This window comes from Chiloscyllium plagiosum, unplaced genomic scaffold (assembly GCF_037043375.1).
Source record: "Chiloscyllium plagiosum isolate Xiang-an unplaced genomic scaffold, Cpla_swu_hap1 HiC_scaffold_17, whole genome shotgun sequence".
NCBI lineage: Eukaryota > Metazoa > Chordata > Chondrichthyes > Orectolobiformes > Hemiscylliidae > Chiloscyllium > Chiloscyllium plagiosum.
In genome coordinates this window covers 62,539,300-62,560,922 of record NW_028270155.1, presented here as the reverse complement: position 1 = coordinate 62,560,922, position 21,623 = coordinate 62,539,300, and the positions used below count along the sequence as shown (strand labels likewise).

Sequence of the window (21,623 nt, the reverse complement as noted above, 5' to 3'; positions counted from 1 at the left end):
ATCTCACCACCACCTTTTCATGGGCAACTCGGGATGGGCAATAAATGCTGACCCAGTTAGTGACACCTACATCCAATGGGGGGACAAAGAAACAAAGAAACATTGTCCAACAGTCTTTCCATCAGGTGACATGCTTGCGTGTTCAGCTTAAGCACATCATTTCATGGAAAGGTAGTTTTGATCCAATGCTTCACAGAAAAGTTTTCACAGAACTGAAAATCCATTTACCTTGAGAGTCCAAGATCCCTGATAATAGCAAATTGGGAGCCTTTATCACAGTCTGTACTCTGAAATATCAGGAACAATATGCTGAAGGAAAATAGGTGGAAAGGCAGCCTGTCAGAGGGAGATCAACAGTTTATACAGAAATACTGATCGGTTCAGTGAGTGGACACAAAGTTGGTAAATGGAGCATAATGTGAGAAAATGCAAAGCTGTTCATTTTGGAAGGGAAACCAAAACAGTATCATTTAAATGGAGAAACCCTGCAGAAAGCTGCAACACAAGGGGACTTGGGGAAACTTGTGCACAAAACACAACAAGCCCACTCACAGGTGCAGCAGGTAATCAGGAAGTCTAATACAATGTTGGCCCTGATTTCGATGGAGTTGAAATATAAGAGTAGGGAAGTCTCACTGCAACTGAACAAGGTGCTAGTGAGACCACATCTGTAGTATTTTGGTCCCTTATTTAAGGAAAGATTACATTCCGATGTAATCTGAGGCAGTTCAGAGAAGGGTCACTAGAATACACTTTAGGGGCTTGACAGTGTAAATGCTGAGAGAGTATTTCACATCATGGGAGAGTCTAGGACCAGCAAGCATAGTCTCAGAATAAAGGGGAGCCAATTTAAGACAGAGATGAGGAGAAATTTCTTCTCTCAGAGGGTTAAGAATCTTTGGAACTCCTTGCCACAGAGAGCTGGGGGACAGAATCCTTGTGTATATTGAAGGCTGAGATAGTTAGATTCTTGGATCAGTGGGGGCGTCAGGGGTTATGTGGAAAGTGGCCATGGGGAATGTCGGCTCAGCTGGTATTCTATTGAATGGCAGAGGAGCCTCGAGGGGCCAAACAGCCTCCTCCTGTTCCCATTTCTTATGGCCTTATGGAATTCTGGGAGGTAACTGGCCTTTTCCTTGAGAATCAGCTTCCCTTCCCCTGTAAATACAGTCACTTCCTCTCTGGGTTATTCACTGATAGGAGCGACCATATTAAAGTAAGCTGTTAGTTGTCTGCCAGTGTCCTGCTGAGAGTCGTAACAATAACTGCAGCAATCCATTAGGTTCGGATGGAGATCTACCTGGGATACAGTACAAAGCAAACAAATCTGGATGCTGGAAATCAAAAGTAATAAGAGGAAATGCTGGATATACACAACAGGTCAGGCAGCATCTGTGGAGAGAGAAGTGGAGTTACATTTTAGGTTGGAAACCTTTTGTCAGAATTCTAAACAAAGTCAGAGATACAACAGGTTTTAAGCAACACGGGCAAGAGAATGGGAAGATCTGTGATGGGGCCAGGCAAAAGGACTCTCCCTGTCTTTTCACACAGCAGCTGTTGGTGAGGATTCTGCCATTTCCCATCTGTACTCCTGGTCGAGACTCATCTTTTGTTTCTTTGTTTGTTTCACTCTCATCTTCTTTTGCCTTGTACCATCGTCTCTCTTATTATTCAGTCACTGCTGCCTTTCACCTTGTCACCAAAGAAGGTACTTTCAGTGTGAGGTACGAATTGGTACTTGGGACTCTGCAGTGGTCACCCTCATCAATACTGTCATGGACAGATGGGTTTGTGTCTTCGAGGATTGCCAGGCTGTTTCAGAGGGCAGCTAACAAAGAAGATAGAAGCAGGAGGAGGCCATTCTGCCCTTTGAGTCTGCTCTGCCCTTCATCACCATCATGGCTGATTGTCCAACTCAATAGCCTAATCCTGATTTCTCCCCATCACCTTTGACCCCATTCACCACAAGTACTATATCTCACCACCTCTTGAATCCATTCAACATTTTGTCATCAACCAGAGACCCGGGTTCAATTCCCGCCTCAGGCGACTGACTGTGTGGAGTTTGCACGTTCTCCCCGTGTCTGCGTGGGTTTCCTCCGGGTGCTCCGGTTTCCTCCCACAGTCCAAAGATGTGCAGGTCAGGTGAATTGGTCATGTTAAATTGTCCGTAGTATTAGGTAAGGGGTAAATGTAGGGGTATGGGTGGTTTGCGCTTCGGCGGGTCGGTGTGGACTTGTTGGGCCGAAGGGCCTGTTTCCACACTGTAAAGTAATCTAATCTAATCTAACTTCCTGTGGTAGTGAATTCCATAGGCTCACCACTGTCTGGGTGAAGAAATGTCTCCTCATCTCCATCCTAAATGGTCTACCCTGAATCGTCAGACTGTGATCCCTGTTCTGGACACACCCACCATCAGGAACATCCTCCTGTATCTACCCTGTCTAGTCCTGTTAGAATTTTATAAGTCTCTATGAGATTCCCCACTCACTCATCTGAACTCCAGCAAAAACCATCCTAACCTCGTCAATCTCTCATGTGTCAGTCCCGCCATCCCTGCAATCAGCCTGGTAAACCTTCACTGCACTCCCTTGAGAGCAAGTGTATCCTTCCTCAGAAAAGGAGACCAAAACTGCAACAATATTCTCGATATGGCCTCACCACGGCCCTGTACAAGAGTCACACGTAGTGCAGACCAGGTAAACACAGCAGATTTTATTCCCGAAAGGGGATTCGGGGATTTCCATATCTAACTCTAATAGACTTACCCTGTGTTCCAGGGTTCTGAACCTTTCCCACCCAGGGCACCTGTACAAGGCTGAAAAGTTGTTGTGGCCATTCAGTGAGAATGGGAGATGTGAGGGCCAGTGGAGCTGGGGAAGACCGATAGAGCAGGGGAAGGGCAAAGACTTTTAAAAGAAGAGGGAAACGTTGAAGAAGGGAGGCATGTGGGACTGTAAGAACAAGAGGTATGGGTCAGAGAGGTTTGAGGAAATCTCATGGGTTTCAAACAGTGTGTAAGGTTGGCCAAGGTCAGTGCTGCAGGAGCCACCCCTCATTAAGGCCACACCCACAGATTGAGGAAATGGAAGAATGTAAAGCTGCATCATTCTGTCAGAGCATTTGCGAACCCACTTTGGAAAGCTTTGCTGTATTCCCTTCTCCCACATGGACGTACAGTACTTCACCTCCCCTTCAATCCATCCCCGCAGTTCACCACAATTCCTCCCCCTGGTAGTGAGTTCCACATTCTCTAGGAGTAAACAGGACTCCAAGAGTGATCTAACCAAGATTTGAGATAAGTTTTACATAATTTCCTTCCTTTTCAGTCTATTCATCTCGATGTGAACTCAGCACGATGATTCTTTTATTCTGAACTTAAAAACCTGCATTTTTATAGAATCCCTACATTGTGGGAGCCGGCCATTTGGCCCATCAAGTTCCCACCGACCGTCCAATGAGCATCTCACCCAGACCCACACACCGACATTTCCCATGGCTAACCCACCTGGCCTGTACACCCCAGGACACTATCACGGTCAATCCTCACAACCTGCACATCTTTGGACTGTGGGAGGAAACCTGAGCACCTGAGGGAAACCCACATAGACACGGGGAGAATCTGCAAACTCCACACTGACAGCCACCCAAAGGTGGGATCGAATCCAAGCCCATGGCGCTGTGAGGTAGCAGTACTATCCATCAAACCACCATGCCACCCTAATTATCTGTGTACTGCTGCAGAGATCCTTTTGTTACTGGACTCAAATTAAATTCTTGTTTTTCAAGTAAGAGATGATGTCTTTATCTTTCAAACCAAAATGTGTATCACATGTTTATACGTATTGATATTTGTTTGTAAACTTTATGCCCATTCTGCAATTATTAGATTTCTGATCATTTGTGGTAATCTCCATTTTTATTGGTTTCATCCATAAATTTACAATTTTTTTCAAATCCAAACTCTAAGTGAATACTAAAAATTATGAACAATTGTGATGTATCTCCTGATGCCAAATTCAAGAGCACCTTTGGAGAGGCTCAGGATCGGATTAAGTATGACCCTGAGGTAGTTCACAAACATTGAATGGAATTAAATAAGTCTAGAATACAGTATCAATGTGAATTCACAGGAAGGGTTAACTTCAGTTTAAAATAACTACACTGAAAGATTCTCAAGCCCTCTCCCAACATTTTCTCTAAAATTGGTGTTAGTTTCCAACACATGATAGTCATTGCTTACAATGCCCAGCTAAACACAACACTCACCAAATCTGATGGAGGAAAGTGAAGTCCTGGGAACTTTTCAGCTTCTATTCTTTGAATGTGAGCAAAGTAATTTGGCGTTGAGAAGGATTGATTTCCTCCTTCAATTTCTATCTCTGCGAGTATTCTCTCCAGTGTTGTACTACAACAGAAACGCAATTTAATAAAAGCAGAAAGTGCTGGAAATATTCAGCCTGGCAACATCTGTGCAGTGAGCAACATGTACGTGGCTCCACAATAAAAAGTAAAGGGGTCACCCCCACAAGCTCATAACCAGAGGGACCTTGTTGATGACACATGTAGGATTTTCCAGGGGAAATGCTGTAAAGTGCTTTAATAAATCCAGGACAACATACCGTGGATTATTAAGTAAATGATGAAATGAAGCAAGATATATTTCTCATACTGTGAGCCCTGGGGGTGCTCAGAGTCTGGCAGCCAGCATTCCCAGGGACTGGGCATGTGTGTCAGGCACTAACCATTTTAATCACGGGTTAGTGCGATCAATCAGGGAGCGTTAAACAGACAAAATGGGAGCTTTAAAAAGGTGGACATGTAAAGAAATTCTTCCATCTTCTCGTGATATTGCAAATGCCCCCATTCCATCAGCAATGTTAACAGACCTGCTAACCACTGCCAACATGGAACCTGACCTCGATGGGTGGAAATTATCCTGAACCAGAGTCTGAACCAGGAACATAGGGAAAGGAGAGAAATACCCAACACATGACAAAAGGTAAGCACCTGACCCCCACGCAACATTCACATGAACGCTTGCTCGTAGATGTTCAATTTAATCACCAGGCTTAAACTGGAATTGTACATTAATTGGAGGTGAAAATTAGACGGTGTCTATAACAGACAGCTGATGAGCAACAAGTTGAAAATCACAGAACTCCTGCAGTGCCACATGGCCCATTGAGTCTGCACCAACCAGACAGTCAGCCAAGGCTGGAATTGAACTGAGATAACTGGTGCTGGGAGGCAGCAGTGCTAACCACAGTGTGACCAATCAATCCCACAGATTCTGTTTGCAGATGAACATCACATTTTATGAGCACTGATACCTACCTGTCAGGAATGACACCATCACATTGCACTAGGAATTTGTTCACTGAATCAGAGTTGTTCATATTTTTCCCCCTGGAAAGCAGTTGCTGCATCGTGTCACGGCACATTTGGTTGGGATCCAAATTCTGGGGAGTGGGATTGTTACCTGCACGATGACGGAATATGAAGGAGACAAAATATAAGGAAGTAAAATGGTTTGAACTTTATCAGGAGTAATACAGGAAATAACAAGAAACTCCCCAAAACTCGCAACTAGAATTGGGGAATTGGAAACCTTTGTTCAGATATTTCTTTGAAAGAAGGAGAGGGTGTTTAGTCATAAGCCCGTGGGTAATGTCAGAAAGGGCTCTTTATTTATTTATTCATTTGTGGGATGTGGGATGTGGGCGTCGCTGGCTGGCCGGCATTTATTGCCTGTCCCCAGCTGCCCTTGAGAAGGTGGGGGTGAGCTGCCTTCTTGAACCAGTCCACCTGCTGTTGGTTGACCCCCAATGCCTTTAGGGAGGGAATTCCAGGATTTTGACCCAGCGATGGTGAAGGAATGGCGATATATTTCCAAGTCACGATGGTGAGTGGCTTGGTGGGAAATATGCAGGTGGTGGTGTTCCCATGTCTGTGCTGCCCTTGTCCTTCTAGATGGAAGTGGTCGAGGGTTTGGAAGGTACTGACTGAGGATCTTTGGTGAATTTCTGCAGTGCATCTTGTAGATAGTTCACACTGCTGTTACTGAGCATCAGTGATGGAGGGAGTGGATGCTCCTAGATTTAGTGCGGAGTAAGCGGGCTGCTTTATCCTGGATGGTGTCAAGCTTGTTGAGCACCTTTGGAGCCGCACTCATCCAGGTAAGTGGGGAATATTCGATCACACTCCTGATTTGTGCCTTGCAGGTGGTGGACAGGCTTTGCAGAGGATTCAGTGATGGGAACATCAAGGAGTGAATGTCAAGGGGTGGGGGTTAGATTGTGTCTTCTTGGTGATGGTCACATCCTCGCATTTGCGTGACTTGCAACTTGTCAGTTCAAGCCTGGATATTGTCCAGATCTTGTTGCATTTGAACTTGGGCTACTTCAGTGTCTGAGGAGTCATGAATGGTGCTGAACATTGAGCAATCATTGGCAAACACCCCCACTTCTGTCTTGGTGATGGAGGGAAGATCATTGATGGAGCAGCTGAAGATGTTTGGACCGCGGACACTACTCTGAGGAACGTGTGCAGAGATGTCCTGGAGTAAGATGACTGACCTCCAAGAACCACGAACATCTTCCTATGTGTTAAGGGATGACTCTAAATACCAAAGATTTTGCCCCCTCATGCCCACTAATTCCAGTTTTGCTCGGACTCCTTGATGCCACACTTGGTTGAATGCAGCCTTGATGTCAAGGACTGTCACTCTCACCTCACCATTGGAATTCAGTTCTTTTGTCCATTTTTGAGCCAATGCTGTAATGAGGTCAGGAGCTGAGTGGCCTGGTGGAACCTAAACTGAGCGTCACTGAGCAGGTTATTACTGAGCAGGTGCTGCTGGGTAGCACTGTTGATGGACACCTTCCATCACTTTCCTGATGATCGAGAGTAGACTGATGGGCGGTGATTGGATTTGTCCTGCCTTTTATGTGCAGGACATGCCTGGGCCAATTTCCACATTATTGTGTAGATCCCAGTTTTGTAACTGGACTGGAACAGCTTAGCTCGGGATGTAGCAAGTTCTGGAACACAAGTCTTCAGTACTATTGCCAGAATGTTGTCAGGGCCCAGAGCCTTTGTAGAATCCAGTATTTCCAGCCATTCCATGATATAATGTGGAGTGAACTGAATTGGCTGAAGATTGGTATCTGTAATGCTGGGGCCACTGGAGGAGGCCAAGATGGATCATCCACTCAGCACTTCTGGCTGAAGGTTGCTGTGAAAGCTGAGGGGAATGATGGTTGATGCAGAGCAGTGCATGAGTGAAAATCCACAGGATCTGGTGTGCGCTGGGAGAGACAGGTTAGGAGGAAGAGTACACCAAGTTACTGAGATTGGTGGACACCTGAGGGGAAGTATCCTGAATATAAAATACCATTGCCATCATTATCTCATATTTAATGCTATTCTGAAGACTTTTGAAACTAACAGCAGGTTGCTCTACATTTGCAGTAAAACAATGGATACACCATAAAGCTGAAATCATTGGAACTGTGGTTTAGATTAGAGTGGTGCTGGAAAAGAACAGCAGGTCAGGCAGCATCCAGGGAACAGGAAAAGTGACATTTCAGGCAAAAGTTCTTCATCGGGAATAGAAGCAGAGAGCCTCCAGGGTGGAGAGATAAATGGGGGCTGTGTTTTATAAGAAAATTCAAACAAGATATTTCCACAATCTGCTGTTACAGTGGTCTTTCTCCCACTGTGCTTCCATCCAGCAAGTTCTGCAGTAATACAACCATCACTGTAGCACAATTCCCAAAACTGAATAGTAGGTTTTATTATAAAGTTCATTTACCTGCTGAAGAGGACAGGCTGGTGGATGATTCCTAAAGTGGAAATTCATACGTGAGATATTTTTCTATCAAATCGATGTTTATAAATAATGGAATTGAGATACTGAAGGGTAATTCTGTCTTACCGGGGGTGTTTCACAGGGTCTGCCTGTCACTGGGGTAGTGACACTGACATGATTGGAAAGGTTACTCTGTGTTGTAATTTTAAATGGGTCACCACTTGGAAAAAAGGCAAAAATGTCCTGTAAAGAAATATGGTAAAAATATTGTAACAGATTATCCTACATTAAAGTTCCACATGATAAGTATTTCACAGATTGATTCATCTCCGACATGGAAATGTTAAACATTTTCATGTCTCTACCTGTCATCAGAACTCAGAAAAATGAGAAGTGTAATTGGTTTTGAGCAAGTGAAAGGAGATCAGGGAACATTCCAGAATGTCCCTGTACTTGATCAGTACCCAAGTATCATTTAAATGTTTAAATACTTCAATGGTGACGAAAACACAATCATCATTATCACAAAGTGTCAGTCCGCAGACTCCAAATGTGAGAATTCCCAAGTCGAAGCCCTTCAGTGGATGCTATTGTGTAACTGCTGTATCTATCCCTGATTGGAGGGGAATCCCACATTAACAGGAGTAGAATTGGGGATAACCAGGAGCTCAGGCTGAGATCAAGTCTTGGACTGCTGAAGGAAATCCAAACATTTAAAATTGAAGCTTTAATACAGCTCTCACTGGGGCCCTATTCAGCTTTCCCCGTCTGGTGGAGGTTCCAGATGTACCTGCTAAACATTGAGGCCTAGCAGGCAGGGACACATATAAACAGATGGACATGGAGTAGGAGCAGGCCATCAGGCCTTTGGGCCTGTTCCACAATTTAATAAGATCATAATACATTGGAGCAGAAGGAGGCCATTTGGCCCATCGTATCTGCTCTGTGATTCAATAAGTTCAAGGGTGATGGGATCATCCTCACTTCCACTTCCCGACCTTTCTCCAATAATTCTTAACTCTTTCACTGAATAAAAATCTGTCTAACTCAGTCTTTGATACACTTTATGGCCCAGCCTCTCCAGGCCTCTGTAGTAAATAGTTTCATACGACCAGTGCCTCGGAGAAAAGACATTCCTTCCACACCAACATTTCGGGACTGCCTCCAATGCCAGTACATCTTTCCTTAGAGTAGGGGACCAAACTGTTCACTGTCTTCTTGGTGTGCTCCAGCAGGTGCCCAGTTTCATTTTAACAAGTCTTCCTTATTTTTCCACTTCATTCCCTTTGAAATAAGGAGCAACATTCCATTGGCCTTTCCGATTACCTTCTGAACTTACACACCAACAGTTTTAGATTCCTGGAAGAGAACTACCCAAAACCCTCTTTTGTAGTTTTCTCCAGGCTTTCTTCATTAAATAACATTCAGCTCCTCCAATCTCCCTGGCAAACCTGACAAACAGCCATGGTGTGATTGAAAACCATGTCCCCCGAAGACCAGCCTGGGGTTCAGCATTACTCATCCAGTGACATTTCCACTTTCCCACCACTTCCCCTCCAGTTTGATTGGGCCGTGCTGTGCTGCTTTCTCGTTATTGCCAGCGCAAACACGTTCTCAACACGCACCAACCTTTAGTCCTTTCACACAATTAGTTCCCTTTCTTCTCTTATGCAGGCTCTTGTGAGACCCAGCAAACCACCACAAAGAAGAGACACACACTGGGGTGCCTCAGTTCTAACCCCACCTCTGAAGAGGATGCGACTGAGTGCTCAGAGGATGTACCAGCAAGGCTTTCACTGCACCCTGTACCAGCTCAGACTTTCATCTCAGTGGGTACACTTTCTAGATTAGAGACAGGAGCACAGTCTGGTGAGCACATCATTGTGCTGTCCCACAGTTGGCCGAGGAAGAAATGTCCCAGGTCACTGGTCAGGAGAGAACTGCAGACCAGGCACCAGCACAACACCAGGCAGAATATGACCCGCTGTTCTCAGCAATTAAAGGACATCAGCAACATGCAGAGAAACACCCAGCAACAGTATACAAGCTTGTCTGCAGCAGTCAGGAAAGTGAATCCAAGGATGGATGAGCGCACCAACGCTAGCTCTGGCACCATGGACAGGCTGGTGACTGCACTGGAAACCCAGGTCCTGCACACCAAGTGTCTGCTGCTTATACACACAGGCCTGAACTCCATCAGTTTAGCTATCGGCTCTCAGCATCAATGGCAAAGCCAAATGGGGATGAGGGACCTCAACCTCATTCCAGATCCTTCTTCTCCTCAGGGAGACAGGATGGTGCCAGCAGACACCCACAGGAGGAAGAGTCCCACATGACACCTCCTGCAGCTTCTCAGGACAGTCTAGTGGTGTCTGGCCCCTTCACCTCCCCCCTGCCTCTGATGCTAATACCTACTGATGTCCAAGCCAAGAGGGATGAGCCTGTAACCCCGGCAAGACAATCTCAGCCAACCTGGGCCCTTTAGAATAAAATATCCCTGGGGATGACCAACCAAGTCTTCCAGGCCAACTAGACCAGCTACAGAGAACATTCCCCCTATCCCACCAGCAGAAGGCTGGACTGCACTGAGACACCAGACTGAGACGGAAAGGAAATTAAAAACCGCCCTGAGGGTGTGTGGGTGACAGGGAGGACACATCAGTGCATTTCTCTAAAAATATGCTCCTTCGCATTCTCAAAATGTCAGCTTCAGTCTGTGCAGCTGTTGGAGCTAGTGAGAGGTGAGCAGCCTTTTCAGATATCCCAAGGGAGAAAGAAGCTGTAATGGCCAAGCCTTACTCATTCTCTCAGAAGCTCCCAACTCCTCGACTGCAGATAGCATCAGAATTATGGATCCTGAACTGTGACCTCGATGACTACAGCTAAGGCAGGTTAATGTTAACAACACTCAGGATAAAAACAATGTTCAGGGATTCTGACAGGGCCTGGCCTGCACAAATCATCCACATTTACACAAACCTTGACAGTGAGAGGGTAGATTCAGTGATGATATCACATATCTCTGCAGGCAACGTTTTATTCAATCTCTCAGATTTTGGAGGGAGTGCCATGTCATTAAAAGCTGGGAGGTACACAATGGGGAGTTCACATCTTCCCTCTCCCTCATAGCACAGTGATCTGCTGAGAGAATCTGCACAAAACACTGCTTCTCTCTGGTTAGGTGCTGTCCAACAGGATGCCCAAGTCTTTCAGGGCAATTTAGCAGTTTGACACATTGAAGTCTAACCAATGATGGAAGGCTGTAATGGAGGTACCTCCGAATTGCTCCCAACCTGCTGCAAATCGTGAGGGACTGCATCACACAGCACTCAGATCTCATGCTGCTGTTGAAGGTCTAAAACTCCATAACCTCATGAGATGGGACTGTCCTATCTCACTGACAGCTGCTTTCTCCAAAATAGCAGGAAAACCTGCAAAGTGCAGATACTGGAAGGTGGAAATACCTGAAGAGAGCAAGCAGACAATCATATGGAAAACAAACCATTTCTTCATGAACAGACAAGTTCAGGGAGTTCAGAAATTGTCTGCTCCACACATACTGACCAGGGGTGTCTTGCCATACACCTCACCGAGAGTTACAGAATGAAAGGAAGTTGAAAACCCAGCACATTCATCCTGGAAGCAGGTTTCAATTATTTCCTCATGCTTGATGAAGCATAGCTCTATCATGCTTCCTTGGGCACCTCTCCATGTCAATGTCCTGATCCTCATTTTCCTTCTCAGAACCTTCCTCAATGAAGTAGCACACCCTTTCTGGTTAGACTCTAAGTCCCCACAGGAGCAGTCCAGGCAGCAAAGCCTCACAGGAATGCAGAAGCTAAAGATGGCCATTCAGCCCACTGAAACTGCCCTGCCCTTCAGTATGACCATAGCTGATTGAACATTTCAAAAGTCCTTTACTCATCCTATCCCCATATTAGTGACCACCAGAAATGTATCAATCTCTCCCTTAAACATACTCAAATCTGGATTCTCCACAGGCTTCTGCAGAGAATTCTTTGGAAGACTGAGAATTCCAAAGGTTCACAACCCTCCGAGGAAAAACAATTCTGCTCATTCACACCGAAGTGGCATCCCCCTTATTTTTCAATTGTTCCTGGTTCTAGACCCCCCCACTCGGGGTAACGTTTCACCCGCATCAACCCAGTCTATCCCTTTCACTATTTTGCATTTTTCAGTGAAATCATTTCTTATTCTTTGAAACTCTAGAGAATAAAGACCAATTTTTTTTCAATCTTCCTTCATTGGACAGTATTACCAATGGGTCTACGATAAGTTCCATTATGGCCCTGGTGGAAACATGGACAGTGTCGTGTCTCTGTTCTGCCTCAGTCTGAGGCTTTTGTAAAGGTGTCATCAGTTTTTGATGGAGTTGATGAAGTGGGAACCTTTTCGGTTGCCGATGTTTACCGGCTGGTGATAGGAAATGATCAGAGCAAGATGGGTGCACGCTATAGCACCCTGTACCTGGGAGAAACCAGCTCTGGGGGAGAATCCCACTGTTCAGGCTGCTTGACTGAGCCAGCACATACATCATTTGTAGATGTATGAGATTCATGTGTGTCCCTGTCTGCAAAGTAACTGGCAAAAGCAAGCAGCTCATTAGCATCCCTGAGCTCGAAGGTGAAGTCTGAAGGGGGTGACGAGGTGTGTGATTTGTCTAAAAGCAGCCGTGATGATGTGCTGAGGCTGGGTGTTTGGTGATGCCCACTTACATGGATCAAGGGTGGAAGAGGACAGTGTCCATGGAGCATGTGGTGAAATGATGGAAAGATGGAGTTGTCCAAAGGCATGGAGAAGGAGGCAATAAGCTGCAGTTGCCAGGTAACCGCTGTGACATCCATGTCGTTTAGTTTGAATTGGTGTCATCTAGTTTCTCAGGGACGGGGAGGAGAACTGGAAGGTGCATACAGTGACAGGAGTGGGGCTGATAATGAGATGCAACTTCATGGAAATAAAATGGTGACCGCTCATATGCAAGATTCAGAATTTGCTGTGTGAACTGTTGGGAACACTGGAAATGTTATTCCCAACATTGACGACCTGATTTTTCCATTCACTCTGTATTTTCCCAATTTTCTTACCATTTCCCAAGCCACTCAAGGGAGCAGGAATTTCCACCCAAAAGGACACTCTCCTCAAGTCAAACTGAGAGATGCTGAGAGTGGGAGTGAAGCCCAAAAGCCTATGTTTCCTTTGAAACAAGATGTAACACAGGAACAACATTGCACTGATTGCTGGGAATGGACCCATAAACCAGGGGCAATAGAAGAGCAGCATGTTCTCCCAGAACCTTCTAGAATAGAGAATGTACCTCAGGGTAGATAAGGAAATATTTCCTTGAACTCCATTGAACTTAGCCAGATTACGGGAGGTTACAGAGGTTTTATCTCTCAGTGAGAAGTATTCCCTTTCCTCTCCAACAAAACAAAGGAACAAATTCATCTTTTGAGAGACACTGGGACACTTCAGTCATTGATGGTGGCTGATGAGACAGTTTGTGTTCCAGACGGTTTGACAAGTAAAAAGTGTTATGAAGATATTCCCTTGTGCAAGGTTAAATTGCAAAGTGATTGGGAAAGAAAGTTAAATTGTGGAAATTATTCCCAGTTTTTGAAGGGGTAGATATGATACAGGATAATGACTGAGCCAGCACATGGGCTTACCCCTGACCAGAAACGGGACTGATCAGCTATATCAGTCCTGTGGCTGTGAGAGCAGGTCAGCGGCTCGGTATTCTGCTGTGAGTGACTCACCTCTGCACTCGTAAGCCTGTCTACAAGGCACACCTCAGCATTCTGATGGGATACTCTCCACTTGTCCTTGCTATGGTTCCAGCTGATGATGGGACTGGACAGTTCAGATCTTAAAATGGAATCGGCCTTGATAGATTGCATAGATCATACTTCTATTTACTTACAAGTGGAGATTACGTATCAAATCTGGCAGTGAGGAAAGCAAATGCAATGTTAGCATTCACTTAGAGAGGGCAAGATTACGAGAGCAGAAATGTCCTGCTGAGGCCACAAGACAGGGGTAGAATGAGGCCATTCAGCCCATTGAATCAGCTCTAGCATTCAATCATGGCTGGCCTGTTCCTCAACCACATTCTCCTGCCTGCTCCCCATAACCCTTACTCCCTTACTGATCAAGAACCTGTACATCTCTATCTTAAAGACACTTGGACAATGAGATCCACAGCTTCAGCACCCTCTGGCAGCAGACATTCCTCCTCATCTAAATGGTCGCCCCCTCACCCTGAGGCTGTCCCCCCAGTTCCTAATCTCCTATTGGTGGAAACATTTTCTCCACATCCACTCAATCCATGCCCCTTCGTATCAAGTTTCACTCAGATCCTCCCCATCCGACTACATGCCATTGAGTATGTTCCCAGAGTTCCCATTTGCTCCTCATGTGACAAGCCCTTTATCCTCGGGATCATTCTTTTAAGCCTCCTCTAGACCTCCTCCAACACCCTTCCTTCGTAATGGGGCCCAAAACTCAGACTCAGCAACACATTTCTGTTATTATATTCCAGCCATCTTAAAAATAATGTCAATAAAACATTTGCCCGTATGTTAATCTTGGGAGAATTCTGAATGAGGAACAACATTCTAGAAGCTTGGCAGTCCGCAGGAAAAAGGAAACCACTTGGTTGGCATCACATCCACCACCTTCAACACTCCCTACGTGCAGCTCAGGCTCACAGTGGGAGCAGTAAGTACCATTCATTAGATTAACTCACCAAAACTCCTTGAAAAGCACCTTTCAAACCTGCTGCATCCAGCATCTTGAAGGATGGCGCCAGAAGATTAATGAAAACAGGACCATCTGCAAGTTACCCTTCAAGCCACACACCATCTGATCTGGTAATAAATCACCATTAGTTCACAGCCACCGAGTAAAACTCCCAGAACTCCCCTCCTGTCAGCATTGTGGGGATAAGCATTATGGAGGTTCAAGTAGGCAGCACACAACCAGCTTCTCCAGAGCAATGAGGGACAGGGAACTATTGTTGGCCCATCCAGCAACACCTGCATCCTGGGAGAGAATGAAAACAAATGACTGATTTCCCTGGTTTGTCTGCACTAGCGGGAGCTCAGACACTGCAGCAGAGTTGGGAGGCCCATTGAAAATCCATGTATGGGCTTGATATCAAAGTCAGAACGGGATTTCAAGCAGGAGGTTCATCTGAACTGAGAGGCTGAAATATTGTTACATTGCTGGTTATTAAACAGATTAAAAATAAACAGAGACTGGGGTGGGAGAGCTACAGAATATTTTGCAGGGGCATGTTCAAGACTTGGGCAGAGCTGTATTGAACTGCAGTAAGAATGTGACAACAGTCTCACTTTCCAGGCCAATTGAACCTTATATTGGAGTTTATTTACAGTGTGGAGATGAGCATGATTCATACCTTCGATTCCAGTGTTAGTACAAAGAAGAAACCCAGACGGTCACATCTGCAAGTGATCGTATCCACTCTGTTCCCTGTTCCGTTTATGAGGGTGTTACATCCATTCTGATAGAAGGTGCCTGTGTTGGAGAATTATTAATCATGAGAATCATTCCCCCATTTACACATTCCAGTATTGAGTGATGTCAGCATTTTAAAACAATCTTCACTTACCATTCCCACCAGAGTCCCGGGCGCTGCATGGTGGAGAATCGGACTAAAATGGAAATGACAAACCAGAACATTAGCTTCACCAACAATAACAAAGTTGAAGCAGCTGTGTCGATACAAACACATTGAGACATTTCTCTCTCGCCTGTCTAACAGGGTAAGGCAGGGAAGGAGGAGGAAATGTGATGCCAACTGGGAAATTGTTGGGTTAAATTTTCCATATCCTGGGTACGACCTCAGTGTTCCCACCAAAGCAACGTTACACAAAGCAGATTCCTAATTGGTCACCTCCCCATTCACCATCTTTAAAGTTATCAGGAAGTACAGGGCCCAGTGGGAGTGTCTGAAGCAGTTTCCAGGCAGCAGCCTCATTGGGAAAGGAGAACGCTGCTGGACACGGGAGAGATCGAGCAGACACCTTAAAATAGGGGCACTCACAAATGCCTCTCTCTTCAGTGGTGAGAATGATACAAAGTCCTGTGAGGAGCCTCAGGTTGGACAGTGATCCCTCTGAAAGAGTGTCTGCACTACTCCAGGACCACTGTGAGTATTGCAGCTCCCTGATGCTGTCAGTTATATCAGTTACCTATGGTCCACTGCCCTCTCAGTGAGAGAGCCCTTCCACCGTGTTACTCAACTCCTGACAGAGCAGGGGCCTGTGTAACACCAGCAGCATTGCAGCACTGGAGGATCATGGTCCCTGACTGGGGCCATATTTGACCTCACTGCCTGGCCATCTCTGTGGAGGTTGCTGCTGAGTCCTGTGATCGCTCCAGTCCCTTATCATGAGAAAGTCACCCCTGGACAGGGTCAAGGAATACCCACTCAAGCCACTGTCCCCATAACCACGCCCACTCAAGTTACTGTCTCCACCTCCTCCTTGAATTCCAGCCCCACTCCAGGTCCTAGCTCCCATCTGCGCCATGTCTTCACCATTCCCCCAGACCTCCCCCTCACTGAGGACGAATGTTTTGTCCTCAATATTGGCCTCACCTTTATTCCTCTACACTCCCAGATTAATGAGTTCGACACACGCTGCGACCTTGAAAGTTTCTTCCACCACCTCCTCCTCTGGGCCTACTTTTACAACCAAGACTCCCGCCCACCCACCGAGGATCCCTTCTCCCGCCTCCAACACACCCCGTCCACCTCGACACCCCATGCTGGCCTGTTACCCGCCCTTGATCTCTTCATTTCAAACTGCTGCCGGGACATCAACTGGCTCAACCTGTTCACCCCACCTCACCCACTCCAACCTCTCACCCACTCCAACCTCCCACCCTCACAATGCACATCCCTCCACTCCCTGCGCTCCAACCCCAATCTCACCATCAAATCAGTGGACAAAGAGGGTGCAGTGGTGGTTTGGGCACTGACCTCTACACCGCTGAGGCCAGGCTCAAAGACACATCCTCCTACCGCACCCTCGACCATGACTTCACCCCCCCCCCCATCACCAAACCATCATCTCCCAGACCATACACAATCTCATCACCTCAGAGGATCTACCACCCACAGCTTCCAACCTCATTGTGGAGGAACATCGCACTGTATGGGAGATGGATTCACATTTTTGGATCTTGGGAATCTGTTTTGGGGTAGAAGTGGCCTGTACAAGAAGGACGGATTGCACATAATTTGGAAGGGGACTAATATACTGACAGGGAGATTTGCTAGAGCTGCTCCGGGGGATTTAATCTAGTAAGGTTGGGTGGGGGGGGGGGGGGATGTGGTAGTGGTGGGGGGGGCGCGGTGATGGGGGCAAGGTGTGGGAGGGTGTGTGTGGGAGTGGGGGAGGTGGTGGGGGCAGGGTGTGGGGGGCGTGTATGGGGGAGTTGGAGGGGGTGGTGGTGGGGAGGGTCTGAGGGGTGTGGGGGGATGATGGTAGGGGGAGGTTGTGGGGGGCGGTGGTGGGATAAGCATGTGGGGTGGGTGGGAGGGGAGGGGGGCAAAGGGGGGTGGTGGTGGGGGGAAGGGGTGATAGTGAGGAAAGTGATCAATCTGAGACTGGTACAGTTGAGAACAGAAGCGAGTCAAACAGTCAGGGCAGGGAATTACAGAAACATAGCTCAGGGATGGGCAGGACTGGCAGCTTAATGTTTCAGGATACAAATGCGAGAGGAAGGATAGAAAGGGAGGCAAGAGAGGAGGGCAAGTGGCATTTTTGATAAGGGATAGCATTACAGCTGTACTGAGGGATGATATTCCTGGAAATACATCCAGGGAAGTTCTTTGGGTGGATCTGAGAAATAAGAAAGGGATGATCATCTTCTTGGGATTGTATTATAGACCCCCTAATAGTCAGAGGGAAATTGAGAAACAAATACGTAAGGAGATCTCAGTTATCTGTAGGAATAATAGGGTGGTTATGGTTGGAGATTTTAACTTTCCAAACACAGACTGGGACTGCCACAGTGTTAAGGGTTTAGATGGAGAGGAGTTTATTAAGTGTGTACAAGAAACTTTTCTGATTCAGTATGTGGATTTACCTACCAGAAAAGGTGCAAAACATGATCTACTCTTGGGAAATAAGGCAGGGCAGGTGACTGAGGTGTCAGTGGGGAAGCATTTTGGGGCCAGTGAGCATAATTCTATTTGTTCTAAAATTATGATGGAAAAAGATATACGGGATCTAAAAATTGAAGTTCTAAATTGGAGAAAGGCCAATTTTGATGGTATTTAGCAAGAACTTTCAAAAGCTGATGGGGGGTGGGGGTGCAGATGTTCGCAGGTAAAGGGATGGCTGGAAGTTGGGAAGTTGTCAGAAATGAGGTAATGAGAATCCAGAGAAAGTATATTCCTGTCAGGGTGAAAGGGAAGGCTGTAGGTACAGGGAATGGTGGATGACTAAAGAAATTGAGGGTTTGGTTAAGAACAAGAAGGAAGCATATGTCAGGTACAGAAAGGATAGATCGATTGAATCCTAAGAAGAGTATAAAGGAAGTAGGAGTTTACTGAAGAGGGAAATCAGGAAGGCAAACAAGGAACATGAGATAGCTTTGGCAAACAGAGTTAAGGAGAATCCAAAGGGTTTTTACAAATACGTAAATGACAAACTAGGGAGAGAATAGGGCCCCTCAAAGGTCAGCAAGGCGGCCTTTGTGTGGAGCCACAGGAAATGGGGCAGATACTATTTTGTATCAGTATTTACTGTGGAAAAGGACATGGAAGATATAGAATGTAGGGACAGAGATGATGACATCTTGCAAAATGTCCATTTTACAGAGGAGGAAGTGCTGGATGTATTGAAACATATAAAAGTGGATAAATCCCCAGGACCTGATCAGGTGTACCCGAGAACTCTGTGGGAAGCTAGGGAAGTGATAACTAGGCCTCTTACTGAGATATTTGTGCCATCAATAGCCACAGGTGAGGTGCCAGAAAACTGGAAGTTGGCTAACGTGGTGCCACTGTTTAAGAAGGGTAGTAAGGACAAGCCAGGGAACTATAGATCAGTGAGTCTGATGTCGGTGGTGGACAGGTTGTTGGAGGGAATCCTGAGGAACAGGATGTACATGTATTTGGAAACACAAGGACTGATTAGGGATAGTCAACAAGGCTTTATGCGAGGGAAATCATGTCTCACAAACTTGATTGATTTTTTTTGAGGAAATAACAAAGAGGATTGACGAGGGCAGAGTAGTAGATGTGATCTATATGGATTTCAGTAAGGCATTCAACAAGGTTCCCCATGGGAGACTAGTTAGCAAGGTTAGATCTCATGGAATACAGGGACAATTAGCCATTTGGATACAGAACTAGCTCAAAGGTAGAAGACAGAGGGTGGTGGTGGTGGTTGTTTTTCAGACTGGAGGCCTCTGACCAGTGGAGTGCCACAAGGATTGGTGCTGGTCCACTACTTTTCGTCATTTATATAAATGATTCCGATGTGAGCATAAGAGGTACAGTTCGTAAATTTGCTGATGACACCAAAATTGGAGGTGTAGTGGACAGCGAAGAAAGTTACGCCAGATCACAACGGTTTCTTGATCAGATGGGCCAAAGGGATGAGGAGTGGTAGATGGATAATTTAGATAAATGTGAGATGCTACATGTTGAGAAAGCAATTCTTAGCAGGAGTTATACACTTAATGGTAATGTCCTAGAGAGTGTTGCTGAACAAACAGACCTTGGAGAGTAGTTTAGCTCCTTGAAAGTGGAGTCGCGGGGAGTAGGATAGAGAAGAAGGTGCTTGGTATGCTTTCCTTTATTGGTCAGAGTGTTGAGTCCGGGTGTTGGGAGGTCATATTGCGGCTGTACAGGACATTGGTTAGGCCACTTTTGGAATATTACATGCAATTCTGGTCTTTATCCTATCAGAAAGACATTGTGAAACTTGAAAGGATTCAGAAAAGATTTACAAGGATGTTGCAAGGGTTGGAGGATTTGCGCGATAGGGAGAAGTTGAATAGGATGGGGCTGTTTTCCCTGGAGCGTCGGAGGCTGAGGGGTGACCTTATAGAGGTTTATAAAATCATGTGGGTCATGGATAGGATAAATAGACAAAGTCTCTTCACTGGGGTGGTGGAGCCCAGAACTAGAGGACATAGGTTTAGGGAAAGAGAAGAAAGATAGAGACCTTAGGGGCAACTTTTTCACGCAGACGTGTATGGAATGAGCTGCCAGAGGATGTGGTGGAGGCTGGTACAATTGCAACATTTAAGAGGCATCTGGATGGGTATATGAATAGGAAGGGTTTGGAGGGATATGGGCCGGTGCTGGCAGGTGGGACTAGATTGTGTTGGGATATCTGTTCGGCATGGATAGGTTGGACGAAAGGTCTGTTTCTGTGCTGTACATTGCTACAGACCACTATAAATACCGGAGGAAACATCAAAGAAGCGCTTCGCAGGAGGCTCCCAAGCACTGATGATGTCGCCTAGCCAGGGGACGAAACGTTTGCAACAAAAACTTCCAGCTCGGTGAACAGAACCACAACAACGAGCACCCGAGCTACAAATCTTCGCACAAACTTTGAACGCTATGTTTCTATGACTGGAAGTGACCAAACCAGACTGTGGCCATTTTTAATGATTATTTCCATAATCTCCAGAAACCTGAATAAACAGGGTCACCTGACCCGAGGGGAACAACATGTTTTACCAGGAATGTTGTGGGGGTCCACCTGTAACAGAGAAATCCCTCAGACCATGGGATTTTGGATGGAGCCAGGGCCATATCCACGGGGTGGACAATCATTCTGTCCTGTCCCAGACCCTCCTTTCTAAACCCTCCAGAGGAATTTCAGGACACAAAGCGATGGGAAATATCTCACAAGGCACAGCGATCCTCATTTGTACAGCATCATAACATTCCACACCCTCATCATGATCACAGCTTCTGATGGACATTAAAGAGACAAGGAGATCAGCTCCGAGTCCTCCAAATCTACCCAGAGAGTGCTCCATTCACAGCCTGAGGACTATAGGATTTCGGGGTCATTCAGTTTAACTTGTTCATCAACACTGGAGATGGTCCAGACTGTGCTGCACAATCCAGTCAGACCTGGCTGCTCACAGGCTCAGCTCGATGATATTGTGGAGGTTTATCTCACCTGGAAAGGCATGTCCTGAAATGTAACTGTCAGAGGGCTGGTGAGATCATCAATCATTGAATCCCCCACTTGGATTGTAACATCGGGTGAGACAGGGTCCCTCTCCTGGCCCTGTAACAACACACAGAATGAATGGTTAAACATCTACTCACTGAGGATTTATAGAACACACAGAAACATTTCAATGATCTTCATTTCTGTGGTGAGGGTGAACAGAGGAGGCTTCCTCATTGTAACAAATGTTACCTTAGGGGCTGCAATCCCAGAAGCTCCCTTTGCTGTCAGAAATGTGTGAATGATAACTCCAGACCCTCCATGAAGCTTTCTGCCCGCCCTGCCCTAGACTGTGGGATGGGTCATTAACACATTAAAGTACATCAGTGATGTTCACCCCAGTGGGAGTTCAGAGAGACAGAGCAACCCCTTACACAGGGACAGAAACAGAAATACAGAGACACTCAGTGTTGGGGAGTGAAGGGGTGTGGGCTACAAACCCTGTTCCTATGATTCAGCCCAGTCACCCCCTGATTTTGAGGGCTGGATGCTCACTCCCACTGTTCACCTTATTAAGCACCAAGACACCTCACAAAATCGAGAGCTCTCAATGC

At 46.1% G+C, this 21,623-nt stretch overlaps 1 protein-coding gene across 1 annotated transcript in view; it reads right to left on the bottom strand.

Annotated features, from left to right (window-relative positions):
- The window catches only part of LOC148147373 (uncharacterized), a 94,906-nt gene that overhangs the window by 7,220 nt on the left and 66,063 nt on the right, over positions 1-21,623 (bottom strand). The window contains 7 exon segments of the mRNA XM_087995597.1: positions 4,270-4,408; positions 5,338-5,482; positions 7,817-7,847; positions 7,940-8,056; positions 15,252-15,370; positions 15,465-15,507; positions 21,016-21,126. Coding sequence (XP_087851723.1) covers positions 4,270-4,408; positions 5,338-5,482; positions 7,817-7,847; positions 7,940-8,056; positions 15,252-15,370; positions 15,465-15,507; positions 21,016-21,126 — 705 coding nt within the window.